General features: G+C 42.8%; 1 protein-coding gene across 4 annotated transcripts in view; it reads left to right on the forward strand.

Annotated features, from left to right (window-relative positions):
- The window catches only part of HLCS (holocarboxylase synthetase), a 213,311-nt gene that overhangs the window by 76,980 nt on the left and 117,880 nt on the right, over window positions 1–18,451 (forward strand). For all 4 annotated transcript variants that reach the window (XM_012782909.2, XM_076000281.1, XM_012782910.2 and 1 more), the window contains exon 6: window positions 4,296–4,567. In XM_012782909.2, the coding sequence (XP_012638363.2) occupies window positions 4,296–4,567 (272 nt within the window). The remainder of the gene's footprint in view (window positions 1–4,295; window positions 4,568–18,451) is intronic.

Here is an 18,451-nt window from a genome sequence, read left to right on the forward strand (position 1 = left end):
CAGCTGCTCATACGATTTTCCCCACTACGTTCATTTTTCTCACTCTCCCTGGTGTCGTATTTGCTCCTCCCCCCTCAAACTTCCAGCCCTTCCTTCCTCTTGTCTCATAGCTGAGGATCTTGCTTCCTATTTATGAGAAAATAGAAGCCATCAGAGGACAACTTCCATCAGCTGCCAGCACCAGGACTGCCACCTTCCTGCAGCCTTGGGGCAGGGCGGTCACTGTGCAGGTCAGTTACCAGGGCTGTCCTGTATGGCTGTGAGGCCAGCAGCGGGCAAGGGAGGCCCGGAACTCAGTGGGGATGCAAGCCTGGGTGTCCCCAGGAGGGGAACATGAGCCACACCCTGTGGATTCCACTCCCAAGGCCCATCTTTTTGCTCCTGCTCTAAGTCCCACCCTTCTCTTGATTCACCTGATTGTTTTCTCTCTGGGAGCATTCATATCAACAAAAGGAAAGCATGCTGTTATTTCTCCCATTGAAAGGAAACTAAACCTGTTCTGACCCCATTCCTTCCTCTAACCACTGCTCCGATCCCTTTCCCTGTAGCCAGAGTTTTGTCCTTGGAGCCTGCGGTTTCTCTCCTTTTATCATTCCCATCACACTCTGGTGTGAAACTGCTCTCAGCCTAGCAGTCTGCCGAGTTCCTTCTCCGCCCGCTTTCTGCCGCACAGTTGGCATCTTCCTGCCTTCAAAGCTGCACATATGGGACCCCCAGGACACCCTCATGACCCCACACACGCTTGATTTTCTCCCTCCCTCTCCATCTTCTTTGCAGACACTCCCTCGTCTCCTTGTTTTCTAAGCATTGACCCCCTATCGGTGATCGAATTGTCCCCCTCCCCAAATAAAGATATGTTGAAGCCCTAACCCCTTGGAACCTGTGAACATGATCTTATTTGGAAATTGGGTCTTTGCAGATGTCATCGAGTTTAGATGCGGTCGTTAGGTTGAGTCCCTGGTCCACTGACTGGTGTCTTGACAAGACAAGAAGAGACACAGAATCAGCGACAGAGAGGAGAACGCTGTGTGACCATGCAGCGGAGATGGGCGATGGGTCTACAAGCCAGGGAGTGCCAAGGAGCGCTGGCAGCACCAGAAGCTAAGAGTCCTGGGCCTTCTAAGGAAGCATGGTCCTGCTGACACCTTGATTTCTTTTTTTCTTTTCTTTTTTTTTTTTGAGACAGAGTCTCGCTTTGTTGCCCAGGCTAGAGTGAGTGCTGTGGTGTCAGCCTAGCTCACAGCAACCTCAAACTCCTGGGCTCAAGCAATCCTCCTGCCTCAGCCTCCCGAGTAGCTGGGACTACAGGCATGAGCCACCATGCCCGGCTAATTTTTTCTATATATATTAGTTGGCCAATTAATTTCTTTCTATTTATAGTAGAGACGGGGTCTCGCTCTTGCTCAGGCCGGTTTTGAACTCCTGACCTCGAGCAATCCGCCCGCCTCGGGCTCCCAGAGTGCTAGGATTACAGGCGTGAGCCACCGCGCCTGGCCTGACACCTTGATTTCTGACTTCTAGCCTCCCAGACCGCGAAAGAATAAATTTCTGCTGTTTCAAGCCACCCAGCTTGTGATAGTTTGTGATAGCAGCCCCAGGAAATGACTGAACTCCTTTGCGTTCTCTTTTTATAGACAGCCACTCTCTCATTGATCATATCCTCTCTCCTGGCTTTGGATTATCATCTATAGCCTGACAATTCCCTAATTAATTAGTTATTAACTAATTTTTTTTTCTTGAAACCTTTCTGTCCCAGTGCAAGGGTTTCTAATAGATACCTCATGCTTACCATGCCCAGAGCTGATCGCCCGCATCTTCCTCTGCAAACCTGCTCTTTCTATGTTTGTTTCTAGTGGTACCGCTGTCCTTCTGGGTGTGTAGGCCGGAACTCTCAGGCTCATTTTTGAGCCCCCATTTTCTCTAACATCCCAAATCTGACCTGTTAGCAAATCTTGTAGCCTCCGCTTCAGGGTGTACTGGGAGTCCCACCCCTTCTCACCTGGCGCATCAGTGATCCCGCTCCTGGGTGACTTAAGTGACTTTGTCAGTGACCTCTCTGCTTCCACTCATTTGCTCCCCTAACGCTCAGCACAGTCAGGTGGGGTGACCTGGCCGTCACAGGATCCTGTCATGCCACTGCCTTTCTCAGAAGGGAGCTCCCCATTGCTCCTGAGTGAAAGCCCCCCCACCCCATGTGGCCTTCGAGGCCCTCCCCAGTGTGGACTCCACCGCCCTGCCCCCTCCCCGGCCTCCGTGCTCTCGTCCTCCCGCCTCACTCTGCTTTCCTTGCTGTGCCCTGATCACGCCCTTCCCTTCGAGCCCCTGTGCTTGCCCTTCCCTGGAATCCCTTTATATAAATAAATATAAATGGCATAGTTACAGGAATTGTATCACAGCGCCCTCCCTCACTTCTTCCAGGTCTTTCCTTAAACATCCCCTTCTCAGTAGGGTCTGTCTGTCGGATGGGAAGTGGCTTGCCTCCAACACTTACCTCCCCTCTCCGCTTAATAATTATTTCTCCTTCACACTTACTGCTGCCTAACATTCTATATATTGTGCCTGTTATTGTTTTTCTCATTTTTCTGACCCCTGTGCTAGACTAGAGTATAAACCCTCCTTGGACAGGAATTTTGGCCCCTTTGTTCACTGCTCCATCCTCAGACATCTGGTGATATTTATTGAATGGAGGCCTGAATCAATAGGTTGCCAGTATATTTTAGTTGAACTTATTTTTTATAATAGCTTATGTTTATTTCACCATTTTTGTGTTTTTTAGTTATGATAGTTCTCAAACATGGAAAAGAATAGTGTCACAGATACCCTAAATCCCCATCACATATATTTGATAACTATTAACATTTTGCCTTATTTGCTTTATGTATTTTGGGGTTAAAATTACAGATGTCATGACAGAATTTATACGTTTCTAAAAATTGAGGATATTTTTCCATATCACCGGAGTACCCTTATCACACCTATTGAAACTGACAATAATTCCTTTTTGTTATCTATGCTGTCAATATTCAGATTTCCTAATTGTCCTTTCTAGCTAGTTTGTTCAAGTCAGAATCTAATAAAGAACCACTCGTCGCATTTCATCATGTGTTTTAAGTCCCTTCTAATCTGAACCAGGTCCCCTTGCCCACCGCCCACCCCCATCTCACGCCCATGACGTTGACTTGTTGAGGATTCCAGCCCTGTTGTCCTGTAACATGGATTTCTTTTCATTGCTTCCTTCTGAAGTCATTTAGCTTGTTCTCCTCCCCTCTGTGTTCTCTGTGGACTGGAAGTGAGTCTTAAAGGTTGATCAGTTCCATGTAGTTGAATTAAATTTCATCTTTGAAGCTGCTCCTCTGTAGCTACAGGGAACTTTGGGACATAGTCCTGATGTTAATGGAGGGACGGTTCTGTCTTTTGAAGGGCCTGGCTTTGCATGGGGATGGTCCGAGAGCGTAGATCTGTGTTTACTGAGTCCGACAGATTTTAATACGTGGTGTGCAGACCTTTCCGGACAATGGCTCCCCCAAGCCTCGTTTCCGATGAGCCATCCTGGAAGAAGCCCTCTGGGACCTCTGGGGTCTGGGGTGGGGGAGCCTCCTCCAGGCTTGTGGTTTCGGGGGTAGAATAGAGAGCTCTGCATCTCTTCTGGGTTCTGCCTTCCTTCCCCTCCTTGTAACTGCATTTGGGGCAAATAGAGAACAGCTGTGGGGCACCCTATTATTTTCCCTGTGTGAAAATTTGTTTCTCCTCTGTTGGTGGCTAGTGTTCAGCGTGTCTCGTCTTTATAAGAGGAAGTGGAGACCCTCTAAAACCTGAAGCTGAGATGGAAGGTTCTAGTATCTTAGTGCTTTGTGTTCTGTGACTTCTTTTGCCTGGGGTTTTTGTTGGAATTTTTTTCCCAGCTAGGATAATGAATTTCTTTGTGGGGCAAAAGTATAAAGATATGAGCTTTCTGTAAAATGCACAGAAGCCTAGTGAATTGCTTATGAGCTCTAGAGCGGGAGGGGAATCCTGAGAATTCAGTATGTAATTTAAGACAGAAAGTATAATAATGAACTGAACTTACTTCCTTGGATCTTGGTTTCTGAACAGTCTGGTTTTATGGAATAAGCATACTTAGTTTACTTATTATCATACCGTGTGATAGTTTAGATGTACGGGCTATGTTGACCTAGCTTTTATTGGTCATGACTTAGGAAGTACTCGTGTTACCAAAATGGCATTTTAAGGAAAAGCTACCATCATCTAATGTAATGCCAAATTACAACCTTTTCATTTCTTTCTTTATGACACAGGAAATCTGGGAGCCCCTTATGCAGTGGCTTGGGAAACATGTGGGTCCTGAAGGAGAAATAAAATCCAGCAAGCTCTCTCTCAAATTTGTTTCATCCTGCACGTCTGAGATAGAAATAACCCCGTCCTCTATACCTGTGGTCACTGACACGGAGGCCTTCTCATCAGAAAATTTTAACTTAGAGATATACCGGCAAAATCTGCAGACCAAGCAATTTGGAAAAATAATTCTGTTTGCCGAAGTGACACCCACGACCATGAGTCTTCTGGATGGGTAAGTTCTGATCAGGCCCCCTCTGCACCTGCTTGGAGGAAGCCTGTTAGGGTAATTATTCTCTCTAATATCAAGGGAGGGGGATGGAGTTGTAGAACAATGCGTTTGAACAAACCGGTTGGCAAGGTAGACGTACTCTCCTGTCCTAAGAGAGTTAACATGTAGGAAGAGAAGTTAAAGTTCTTTAATCAAAGATTTGTGTTTTATGGAATGGCAGTTTTTTTTGTGCCTTGTGTCTTCTTTCCTGGAATCAGGCCTTCAGAATGTTCTTGGAAAAAAAGAACATTATGAAAAAAAATGTTTAATGGGTGGCATTATTGCTCCGGTTATGGTTCTACTTTTGTGCTGTTACGTTCAGTGTTGGACATTTAGGATGTTTTGCAGGAGCATTAGAATAGCAAATTCGAATGACACGGAAGCTGTGTTAAATTGAAATAAGTTGGAGCTTTGAATTTTGAAAACTGTTTTGGTATGTTCCTGTCCATTACCTCTTTTTAGGCACTCTCTGTAACCCCATTTGGATGTGTGAAATTTACTTTTATGGCAGATTTTCCTTTTTATTCCTTCTGTTTTTTTTTTTTTTTTTTTTGAGACAGAGTCTCGCTTTGTTGCCCAGGCTAGAGTGAGTGCCATGGCGTCAGCCTAGCTCACAGCAACCTCAAACTACTGGGCTCAAGGGATCCTCCTGCCTCAGCCTCCCAAGTAGCTGGGACTACAGGCATGTGCCACCATGCCCGGCTAATTTTTTGTATATATTAGTTGGCCAATTAATTTCTTTCTATTTATAGTAGAGACGGGGTCTCGCTCTTGCTCAGGCTGGTTTCGAACTCCTGACCTCGAGCAATCCGCCCGCCTCGGCCTCCCAGAGAGCTAGGATTACAGGCGTGAGCCACCGCGCCCGGCCATTCCTTCTGTTTTGTGGACATTGATTAAAGGTTAAAAAATGGAATAACATGTGAAAGGAATTTTTAAAAACTCCCCAATTAGCATTAATTGATGCTATTCTAGGTTAAAAAGCCAGGTTGTAGAGGGAGGGAATAAGATAAGCATCTTCCCTCAGCGTGGAACCAAAATTTAAGGAATGAAAAACTCCCAGAATAACTGGATTCACAGTTTCTAGGTGTTTCACCCATGGGACTTAGTGGTTAGACAGATGTATAATTCAGTGTAGGGAAATGTTTTGGCCTTTGTTCTTAATAATGATTTCTGGAATATGAATAGTATGTTGATATAGAATAATGAGATAACTGGCGTTTTCTCGACTGTCACACGCAGAGCCATCAGAGGGGCAGTGTCAGTATGTGCACAGTATGTGGCAGACGCCAGGAGACTTGCCAGAGCAAGGGGGTGGCCTGGGAAGGGGACAGTGAGCCACGTTCACACACAATTCTTGTTTAGTGCGTTAATTTTTGTTGTCATAGGTGCTTTTTCTTCCCACTGTTCCCTAACTCTCCTTCCTCTACTGCCCAACCCCCAACTACCCTTCCCCCAGGAGGGAAGGTAAAAGCCTGTTCTTGCGGATGGAACAGTCATGGCTTGCTTGTTACAAACCCTGTGACCACCTTGTTTCTCAAGTGGAGACTTGACTTTATAGAAGGGGAACGACCCACAGTTTCCACCGAGGTCCCACCTACCCACGGGCATCTTTCTTCCCCTCCGCAGAAAACTCTCACCCCTTCCTCGAGGAAGACAGCTCTGCTATCCCGTTCATTTCCTTCCTCACGATAAGATTCAGGCTCTCTGGGTGATGTGCAGTTTTCTGTCTCGGGGCTGGATGTGGCCCGTGGAGCTCTGGCAATCTGGCAGTTAGACAGAGGAGCTCTCTGCCCCCCACACGCCCTGTACTACTGCTGTCGTAGAGATCGGGACCACCGGTGCCCCTGCACCCCCGAATTGGTGATCTGTAAGTCTCCCGGTCATCCTCTGATAGTCCAGGCTGTGCCCTCCAGGAAGAACTGTCTTGCCCCGAGTCCTTTGGGGTCGTGGCTTTGCCCTGTGGGAGGGTCTTCCCTGTATCGAGTCCGAGGTGGACACTGGCGAGCATGGGCCTCTCACACTCGCTTCCTGGGAGGGTTGGAGTCTGGTTGTTTTGGGGACTGAACAGTCACGGCTTTTTATAGGGCAGCCTTATGGTTTCTGTGGAGGTATAAGTCTCTCGAAACTTTAGTAGGCCTCTAGCCTGTTTGCTTCTGATTGGTTCCATGTGAGTAACCATCAAAGATCTTGTCTAGACAGAGTTTTTCAGCCTAGAAACTCTGGTCTTTTAAAAGCCTCAATGCTCTGCCATCCCCTTCCCTCCCAATTTAATGGTGGCTCCCTTGGGCCAAATGAAACAGTGGGCGTGGGTGAAAGGCCAGGCCCTTAATCACATCTTTGGCACAAGGCTCCTGGGCTCTGTGTGGCCAAGCGTCTGTCTTATCTCCTGCTGAGCCACAGGGACAGCCCCACAGGCTCAACTTAGATCGCTGGTTGCAGCCAGAGAGCTCCTTTCTTATCAAATCTGTATTCTTTTCCACTTTTTGGAGACTGGTAGCTGCAGTTGGAGGTCATTTCTCTTTTATCAAACCTTGCTAAGAGTGTCAAGAACCAACAAACACTGACATTTTGAATATTCAGAACTATTTCCTATAAGGGTATAGTGTCCAACGGACACCTGGTCGACCTCCTAACATGCAGGAAGGCCGGGGCTTGATACAGGCTTTGCTGCATGACAGCAGTTATCAACGGAGAACCTGTGCCACCTATTTCCTTGCCAGTTGCCCCCCCCCCAGCTCCTCGGTATCCCTCCCTCTACAACCTGGCTTTTTAATCTAGAATAGCATCAATTAATGCTAATTGAGGAGTTTTTCAAAAATTCCTTTCACATGTTATTCCATTTTTTAACCTTTAATCAATGTCCACAAAACAGAAGGAATAAAAGAGAAAATCTGCCATAAAAGTAAATTTCATACATCCAAATGGGGTTACAGAGAGTGCCTAAAAAAAGGTAATGGACAGGAACATACCAAAACAGTTTTCAAAATTCAAAGCTCCAACTTATTTCAACTTATTTATTCCTGCATCTTTAGATCTTTAGGCCTTGTTGCTGGTGGTGTGCACAAGGTCTAAGAAACCTGGCAGTCTGGTTCAGGTGCCAGTTTCTAGGTCAATTAGCATTAGGTTTGGCTGTGAGCAACAGAGGATGTTAACAGGATGGAAGGTTAAACAGGATGGAAGTTTATTTTTCTCTCCTGCAGATGAGATGGGCTGAGATGGGCAGCCCAGAGCTGGTGTGTTGGCCCACAATGTCGAGGACCCAGTGGGTTGCTCTGCTGTCCTCAGAAAACATCCCGGGGGCAACCCCAGTGTTTTTGTTCTTGTATGAGCCAAGTGAGCGGGAGGAGGGGTAAAGAAGGCTGCACCTCCATCCTGTGTGGGCTCTTCCCAGAAGTTGCACGTGACCTTTTTGTTTATATACCGTGGCCAGGACCTCGTTAGGTGACCTATCTACTTACAAAAAAGGCTGGGAAGTAAATGTGGTCTTTATACTGGACATCCATGGATCCAACTGGAAATCAGGCTTCTATCGCTAAGGTGGAGTGAAGGCTAGATATTGGGAGACAGTTAGCAACCTTTGTTTCATGAATGCACTTTCAGTTTTTCCGACTCCTAAGACAAATAGGCGGAGGCCTTTAAAGTAGTATCCACGCTGTCATAGCCCTGCTGCCTGCCAAATTTAAAATCACAGGTGAAGACAATTATTTGATTTGTAACACTCATTTTGTTTCACCTCGTACTCAAGGGCATTAGTGACATTTTTCTTAGGTTGTTATAAATCTGGGAGGCTTTAGAAATTTCTCTTCTGACAAGTATTTTGGAGGACATTATAGTTTCTTCTTTGACAGCAAACCCAGCTACTCCACCTCGTGAGTTTGGAAGTTGCAGAGGGAAATGTGAGTGTCACTGCTGGTAACTGAGTGTCTCCCTTAGGAAAGGGAAGGGTCAAAGCCAGGGGAGTGAGTGTTGTTTCCTCCCATAGTCTGACGTGGGGATGCCACCCAACTGGTTTGGTTAGAAGAGTTAATTTCCTCCTTTATCCCCTGCTCTAGTCATTTCCTCTGATGTGTCTTCTTGACCACGGAATGCCTTTTCTACTCTATTGTCAGGGTAACACCTTTGGGAGGCGATGCTCTGTGTAGCGCTGGTTTTGTTCGGCTTCAGAGGCCTGTATTTTTCTTTCTGTGCTGTTTCTTGGTAGGTTTCCCTGTGTCCAGTTAGCTCAGCCTGTCGGGGAGAGTCCCAGGGGCACGGGTCCAGAACTGTATCCGGGCCAGTGCACTTCCCTTTGTTCCATGGTCACGAACCCCCGCTGCAGCTCAGGAAGCCCTTTGCAAATGTGATCTACTGGTGGTGGTGGCACCCGGCAAGAGGGTGTGGATGAGCCACTGCAAATCCATCCTCACTGCTGGAAAAGCCCCTCCAAGTGCCCACTGTGCCTTAGTGTGGTGGAATCATGGCACATTCTATTTAATTTCCTATTAAGTGACGATTGAGTCTCTGCCATGGGGACAGCATGAGGCTAGACTGTGGAACACAGGTGCTTGGGATAACTTAGTCATCGTGTTATTTTTGGAATTGCCTTTTATTTGACTGATAGTATCTTTTTTGATTGACTGACACCAAGTCTCTGTCAGATACTGAAACAACCTGCATGTGAAGCCAGATGAGCATAAGATTGTTTATGCTAATTTCCTTTGCATACTTCTACATGATGAATAAACTGGCCCAGGGTTGGATGTTTTTATTTGTAAAGACTATTTTAGGTTTTCTTATTGAATAAGCTTATGTCTTGTTTGCCATTGTTTACGTCCCTTGATTTTTCAGGCTTTAGTTTGCCTTCATCACTTCATGGGCTAAGCATTTATGGAGCGCCTCCTGCATGCCAGGCACTGTGTTAGGCACTGGAGAGATAATGATGGAGAAGGTGCTCCTCTTGCCTTACGGTGCATTTGCAGAAGCAGGTCCCAGTGCATGTTCCAGCTCGTACAGTTGTGCACACCGGTCTTGGTCTGAGCAGAAAGGAAGTGGGCACAGCGGACAACAGGGTGCAGGGAGGGAGGTGGACTGGCCAGTCAGTCTCTTTTGGCCAGTTACTGCCTTCTGGGTCTTGTTCCTGATGCCATAAAGCTCACAGTCTCGTAGGCAAAATGCTAGAACTAAGACTTTCTCTGACCTTGGCAATGTCCCCTCCCTGGGCCTGGCCCTCAGCTGTGAGGTCAGGGGCATTGGAACCAGAGATGGAACCAGGCACCTCCAGCTCAGCGATACTCCCGGTTCAGAGCTTCCACCAGCCAGCCTCTCGATCTCGGGGTGACCTCCAGCGCCCTTAGAGGGCTGAGCTAGATTTGTGAATCAGCCTCATGTCAGTTGAGGAAATGTTGTATGGGAGACAGTTGACTTTCTGTAAGCGAAGAGAAAGAAAAGGAAACACAATGCCATAAAACAGCGTTAAAAAAATTAGGGTGGGGGGAATTACACTGAGGGGGATAGCCATGATCATCTAAGGAAGACAGCGTTTGGATTTCAGAGTGTGCAGCTTTTCAGCCCTACGCATACGCACCTAGTCAGCCCCAAACACCTTCCCCTTTTTTTCCTTTCTGATTCAGCTCCGCTGACTCACTCTACTCTGCACCCTCCTCCCCCAAAGCTGAGACCCGAGAGGACAGAAATTGGGCTGGAACTAATTTAATGGCTGAGTGACCTCACAGTAGAGAAACAGCCGGATCCTAATAGGGGTCTTTGTCTACATTTCCACCCTGGCTGGTAGCATGCCAGTCAAGAGTCAAGCTGGAGACACAGGTGGAAGCGATTAGACCTGTCATAAAGTTTGAAAAATTGATTCTGGAGGCGAAGTGAATAGATTGAGCTTGACAGTGTTGTCCTAAAGATTCTAAGGGAAAATTCTGTAGTTTAATTTGAAATCCCTTGATTATTCATTAGCTTTCCAGATGGCTTTTGTTGATGTTTTACATATTAATGCCTGTATTGTGTTATTGGTGTACTCTTAATGTGCACGCAGGTAATGAGCAAAGAGTAAATACATTGGTAAGTGTCCCAAATTAATGGGATATTAGCGTAATTGTGAAATAAAGGGTTTTTAAGAAGTTGATTGCTTTAGAATAATTGTCAGTATTTTTTATGGGCCAGTTTGGTATTCTAAAAGTGAAAATTACTGGAGAATTTTTAAAAACCTTCATTTTAATGTTTACTTCTAAATAAAGGTTTAGAATATAACTCCAGCCCTTGACTTTGGGCAGTGGTCATGACTGAAGGGTTATCCTGGCAAGTTCTCCATCAAATTCTTTTTTGTTGTTGTTGTTCCAATTCAACACCTGAGTAAGTTAACCTTTCGCATGCCAAGCTCCTGAAGTTGAATTATTCAGTGGCCTATTATTTTTTTAGAGATGCCTCCACGTTAATTTTTAGCGTCCTGGGACATTTGTTTTTACATCTTGTAACTGATTTTTAAGTAGGGTGAACTTACTGTGGTGTTTACCATTTTATGATGGTTGTAGTGTGTTCTGTTTAGCTAATATTTTTATTAGAACTGAACCTTCTCAGTCTTGATCTCAGGGGTGATGTCTTAGTCAGTTTGGGGTGCGGTAACAAAGTACCATCTGCGGAGTGGCTTATAAACAACAGAAATTTATTTCTAGCAGTTCTGGAGGCTGGAAGTCTGAGATCAAGGTGTCACCTGGCATGGTCAGGCTCTCTTCCAGGTGGCAGACTGCCAGCTTGTAGATCCTCATGTGGGGGAAAGAGGGTGGGAGAGCTCCCTGGGGGCCTCAGAGATAAGGGCACTAATCCCATTATGAGGGCTCACGACCCTATCGCTCCCCAAAGGCCCCACCTTCGAACACCATCACACTGGAGAGGATGATTCCAACACACGGATTTGGTGGGGGATACAAACATTCAGTCCATTCAGCTGAACATCATTTCACTGTTGGACAACCTGACACATCGTAAGTTTCACCGTACAGAAGAGTGAGAATGACTGTAACCATGAGTGTGATGAACAGTATTTTAGTAAAAAGTCTGTAAATGTGTGAAAAAAAAAGTGTTGGGCAATCAAGCAGATACTTTTCCTTTTACTTAATAGGCATCTCTCTCCCCAGTTTCTATTTTCCCCTGACTTTGCTTTGTGACTTTAAGAAAAAAAAAAACTTTTGTTTTTCTTCCAAATAAAACACTTTACCTGCTTTGGAGGTGAGAGTTGATTTGCTTTCACCTGCCCCTTTAAAATCTTTTGCACACCTACCATTTGGCCAGACACTCTCTAAGCTGTGAAATGCCTTTGTTTCTGCTTTTTGTTTGGGAGAGAAGCATGTTCTGTTTCTGCATGAGGGGTATTCCGTCACTTTGAGATCCCAAACGCCACATTTTTTCTGCATTGCACAAGGAGTCATTCATCATTTTCATTTTTTGTTTGGCTCTCCCACAAGAGTATTCAAATTAGTGAGAAGGAAAATGATGAAGTCATTGCCTGGCAGAGAAGGATTTTCTCAGGATGTGGGAAGGATAAGAGGAGAGAGAAGAGGGAGGAATGATGGTGAGATCTGTACCTGCTTCTTTCTTGGCCCTTTGGTTCCAGGGGTCATCTGGATGCCAATGTAGGTGTCACAGTTTAAAATTGGGTAACTTGTGGGTGTACAGAATTTACCTAAAAATGAAACTACTCGGTGGGGTGGCAATGTTAACAACCCAGAAACCTTAGACTGTAACTTTATCTTGCACTATTGTGAAACACTAGCTGTGTGATGGTGTGTGAATCACCCAACCTCTCTGGGTCTGTTCTTCATCTGTAAGAGAAGAGAGTTTAGCTAGATCCATTCTTTAATTTTTTTTATTTACAGCAATAAAGCCCATTTTCAAATGAAGTGGTACAGAACTCCACTGTGTACATGGGCCCCGGAAGCCTTCCCTGAGCCCAGGTTCCTCAGGATGTGGGTGTCAAGACCATTGGGCAAGAAGGTGTCCACGGCCCTTCCAGCTCAGACACTCAGGCCCAGCTGACCTGAGGACGATTCTTTTATTTTAATGGCTGGGGGACTGAATTGGATTATTTTTTTAATGCCCTGCCCTGTTCCAAAATGGAATTAAGGCAACAGGGATTTAATTCCATCTGCTATGAGATAAGTTCTTTCTGCCTCCCGCAGGTGCTGTCCAATCAGCATGGGAGACAACCTGTGCCTCTGGTGGTTATATGTCATGTGAAAGCTATCTGTATGTGTGTCATTTGCAACACTCGGCATCTTTCAGAGTTTCCTGACTTCCCCAGACTGACAGTCGTGCTGACTAACTGTAGTTTCCTCCTAGAACCCAGGGAAATCTGAGTGGGTTCCATGCCCCTGAGAAGCAAAGTGGCTGCTGCCCTAGGGGTGAGAGGTGAAGGTCCAGGTAGGTATCCACATGTCTCCAGTTAGAGCTGAGCGGTATCCAAGAAGAAAAATCTCTGCCAAAATCGCTTCCACCACAAATACCCAGAATCCAGGAGGGCATGATGTCGTGATGGAGAACGCCCCTCAGCCCCCAGACGGTCAGGATTGTTCTTGGAGGACAGTGGTGGGAGATGGGGAAGGGGAGTTTGGGCAGGTATGGAGTTGGATGAGGTCTTGGCTAACCTTGTAGGTTTTGAAGTTTCAATAAAGCTTGGGTGGCTTTTTAACAAAGAGGGCATAGAATCTGCCCTGGATTTGGAGTGTGGATCAGATATGCTTGGAACAGTGGCCGAGAGTTTGAGGTGGAAGATTTCTACAGTCTTGTGGCTTTCTCCCTGCTTGCCTGGAATTCTTATTTTAATCCTTTCTGCTCATTTTCAGTACCCTTCCTCCTTTTGGAAATAACCTGGGACAACCTTCTGTTTTATAAACTTAAGCAAAATGAAATGTAATTTGATTTTTTAACATTCAGTGATACCCATGGAGATAATATAAGAAACTTAGATGTTGCAAACCAGGATTGTGAATCTCTGATAGGGAGCTTCTCTTAGAATAATTTGTTTTTGCTTTTTGTTTCCAAGCTTAACTAGAATGCCTTCTCTAGCTTTTGTTTTAGGTTTTGTTCCCTTCCCTTCCCTTTTTTTTTTTTTTTTTTGATGTAAAGTGTCAACTGCTAAAAGGCCTTCTTGAAGGGTTTGCTCCAGGTAAATGGAGATAGAGCACCATTACAAGATGATAGGCACTTTCTATTTTTACTGTTGGTACCTGGAAAACTGCTATGAAGCAGACCAAAGTTTTCTGGCACAGTTTTGTCATAATTGGGATTAAATGAGTATTTGACATCTCCTAAACCGTAAATCAGACAAACAGTATGTACCAAAACTCATAGTCTCTTAGATCTGGGAGGTGCGTGAAAGGCCAGTCACCCATTACTGCCAGAGTGCTTTGTGCAGTGTTGGGGACATGTCTGAGCACCCTGGTACCCAGCAATTTCCTTCCATTTGTTCAGCTAACAAATATTTATTGAGCTCTTATAACTTGAGGCAGCCTATTCTGGTCACCTTAGGATAGCTCTGTCTCCCAGAATGGGTCCTTATTAACCCATCCCATTCCAAATGGAAATCTTACCATGAATCCAAATACTGTTGAAAAGATTTAACCTTCTCCCAAATGATAGTTAAGGTATTTGTCAATAAGTTGAAGAGACATGAAGATAGTTATTACGGCCTCTCTTATTCCCAGGTTTCACTAACATCACTAATGTTTGAACATTTCTTCATATCCCTGTGTTAGAGGTGAAAGCTTTTGGTCTGAAGAGCCAAAAAAAACCTTGATACAAAGCCAATCAGGGTATATAAAACTACACCAATATATTTTCTGAAAATATTTTTTTCCATTATAAAAAGAATTCTTATAAATTATAGAAAAGAAATATTGTAATGAATAAAGAGATCAAAATTGTCTGTAACCCCACTACCTGTAAAGAATCATGTTAATCTTTTGATGTGTCTCCTTCTAATCTTTTTTCCTCCTATGTAACATATGCAAAATTATTGTTATCTTGTATATGAAATAAGCATTTCCCCATGCAATCAGATGGTGTGCCAAAAACGTTTTTTATTGGGTGCATATAGTCTGACCATAATTTATTTAAGCAGTCCCCCATGAGTGTACTTCCGTCATTTCCGGTGTTTTTCTATTATAAATAACAAGCATATTTCTTTTTGAGCCAGCAGTTTGGTATAATTCTCTAGTGACCTCATTACAGTCTTTCTTTTCTAGAAGATAATTGGAAAATTATCAAACAAAGCAGATATTGATAGAAGCTGAACAGAATGGGGTTAACAATTGTTGTTTATAATATTTAACATTATTGCATCATTATTGTTTCAAATTGTTCTCATCTTTTGTCCAGAAGAGATGTCATATCTTAATAGCTAACATTAGTTCAAGACTTACTCTGTGGCAGCTACTGTGCTAAATGCATTATGTGTATTTTTCCTATTCAGTCTTTACTGAAACCTGATGAGATAGTTACTATTATAGTTACCATTTGAAGAAATGAGGGAGGTATCACTTAGTTAAAATTGCTTGGACAGAGTCACATAAGGAGTAAGTGGTTAGAAGTAGCATTTAAAAGATTTGTCTATTTTAGAGCCTTAATGCTTAATCCCTAATGCTATATTATCCCCAACAGATGCTTTGCTGAAATCCTGATATACTCTATCCCCCATACTTCCAATACCTACTTGTATTACTAATCTTGTTACAAAAGGAAATCAGGTGTGCTGACATGTCTAATTCTTGATGATTCTATTATTGATTTATAATGAGAAATGTGGGAGAAAGAGCTATAATGGGAGTCCTAAGTTAAAGTCCCAGCTCTTAAGCTTACTAGTGGAACAAACTACTTTTTTGTTCCTCTTTACCGTTATCTATAAAATGTGGACAGTAATAGCTATATTGATGGCTGTGATCTGGATTAAAAACAGTGGTATAGGTGAAAGTGTCAGTATCATTCCTGATCTTTAATAGGTGCTCATTAGTGGTAGTTTCCTTATTTCCTTGAATTTCAACTTGGGTAGGACATCTCTAATTCATACAGTTTCCTTTGAAAATTGGAGCTGCATGTTTCTTTTAGCTTTTGTCTATAGTTCACAGTAACCCTTCAAAGATCAGCACAGCGAATGCAGTTATATCATTCTCATGTTCGCAAGTTCTGTGAACTTGAAGACAGAACAGTAATTATTATCTAATCTGAAGATGAGAGAAGACTAAAAAATAAATAGAGCCTCAGGGACCTGTGGAACAATATCAAAATGTCTAATATATGGATATGTGGAGTTCCAGAAGGAGAAGAGAGACAGGAAAAAATTTGAAAAATAATGGCCAAATGTTCCCCCAATTTGGCAAAAGAATATTTACAATCTCAAGAAGTTCAGCAAACTCCAAGCCGGATGAATATGATGAAAATACACCTATGCACATCATGTTCAAACTGCTAAAGACCAAAGATAAAAGGAAAATACCAAAAGCCGTGTGAGGAAAACAACAATTACCTCTAGAGCAGCAGGGATTTCAGTGTCTGTGGACTTCTCCTCAGAAATTATGGGAGCCAGAGGAGAGTGGAACAATATTTTTAAAGGGTTCAAGTAAACTTGTCAACTCAGAATTCTATATTGAACAAAATATTTGCTTCATTGCTTCAACAATGAAGACAAAATACATTTTTAGGTAAAAGAACACTAAGACAAATTTGTCACAGGGCAGGTCTGCTGGAAAGAAATGCCAAAGGAGGTTCCAAAAGGTGAAGGGAAAAACACCAGACTGAAACTTGATCCTTTTGGAAGGAATGTTACCTGGGTGAATAACTGGTTAAGTTTAAAATATTATTTTCTAGCTACTTTCTTTAAAAAATAATATGTGTGTATCTGCCTAAAGCAAATTGTCTAACACCATCTTGCATGGTCTTGTATATATTGATATAATGCCTATGATAACTCTAGCATAGAGGAACAGTGAAGGAGTGGTAAATGGCCCTATAAGATTGCAACATTTCTGCATTTAATGTGACATAGTATGGTATTAACACTAAGAAGATGTATAAAGTAAGGATGTACATTATAATCCCTAGAGTAACCACTAAAAACATAAGGTAAAAGATACAGTTCAAAAAGCTAATAGATCAAATGCAGTTCTAGAAAAGATCCAAATAACCCAAAAGAAGGCAAGAAAAGATGACTAGAAACACAAAAAATAGAGGGAAAAAACAAAATGGTTTAACCTAGTTCAACCTTATCAATACTTAAATGATAATGGACTAAGCACTACAATTAAAAGCCAGAGAATGTCAGAATGGATTTTTAAAAAGGCAATACATGGGTATATGTTTTCTTTAAGGCACGCTTTAATTATAAAGACACAGGTTAAAAATAAAAGGATGGAAAAAGATAACTCATGCAAACAGTAAGCCTAAAAAGGTTGGAGTGACTTTTTTAACACTAGATAACATAGATTTTACGACAAAGAATTAGAAAAGATAAAGAGGGATGTTTTACAATGATAGAGTCAATTCATAAAGAAGAAATAATAATTATAGATGTGTATTTACCTAATAATAGAGCTTCAAAATATATGAAGTGAAAATGGAGAGTAAAAGTAATAGACAGGTCCACAATCATAGTTGCAGATTTCAACAGTGCTGTTTTAGCAGGTGATGGAACAACTAAGCAAAAATCATAGTACAGCATAGAAGATCTGAATAACACCATCAACCACTTTCACCTACCTGATACTTAAGACTTACAGAACACTACACCTAGCTGAATGCACTTTCTTTTCAAGTGCATTTGGTGTGTTCGTGAAGGTAGACTATATGTTGGATCATAAAACAAGTCTCCATAAACATAAAGTGATTGAAATCACAGAGTATATCCTCTGTCCACAGGGAAATTAAATTATAAATCAGTAACAACAGTGTATCTAGGAAATCCACAAATATTTAAAATTTAAACAGCACCCATCTAAATAATCCCTTGGTCAAGGAAGGAATCACTAGAGAAATTAGAAAATACTTTGAAATTAGGGAAGACCTAAATAAATAGAGATACCATGATCATGGATTGAGAGAGTCAATACTGGTAAGATGCCAGTTTGTTCTAAGTTGATTTACAAATTCGGTACAGGCTCAATCAAAATCATAGCAGAATTTTTGTAGAAATGTATATGGTGACTCTAACATGTACATATTATAGAAATGCAAGAATCTTATAATAAAATAATTTTGAATAAGAACAAGGTTGGTGAAGTCATACTACTTTAAGATTTACTATAAAACCGATAATTAAAATCATGTGATATGGCATTAACAAAAAAATAAATCAACAGAGCAGAACATCCTGGAAATAGATCTTCCCTTAATTGGCCATTTGACTTCTGAGACAGGTGTGAAAGCAACCCAGTGGAGAAAGTCTCTTCAAGACATGGTGCTGGAATAACTAGATATGCTCCATAGCGGAAAATAAATGAATCTTTTTTTTTTTTTTTTAAAGTTTTAATTATTTTTTTTATTTTGGCATATTATGGGGGTACAGATTTTAAGGTTTCAATAAATGCCCATTTCCCCCCCTCCTCCCAAAAGTCTGAGTCTCCATCATGACCATCCCCCAGATGGTGCACATCTCACTCACTATGTATGTATATACCCGCCCCCCTCCCACCTGCCCAATACCCTATTACTGTAGCACCTATGTGTCCACTTAGGTGCTAAATAAATGAATCTTAACCCCTGTTTTACCTCATATGCTAAAATTGGTTTGAGATGGTTCATAGACCTTGATACAGAAGCTAAAATCATAAAGCTTTTAAAGGAAAACAATATCTTCATGACTTGGGACTAGGTAGA

Source organism: Microcebus murinus, chromosome 1 (assembly GCF_040939455.1).
Source record: "Microcebus murinus isolate Inina chromosome 1, M.murinus_Inina_mat1.0, whole genome shotgun sequence".
Classification (NCBI taxonomy): Eukaryota; Metazoa; Chordata; class Mammalia; order Primates; family Cheirogaleidae; genus Microcebus; species Microcebus murinus.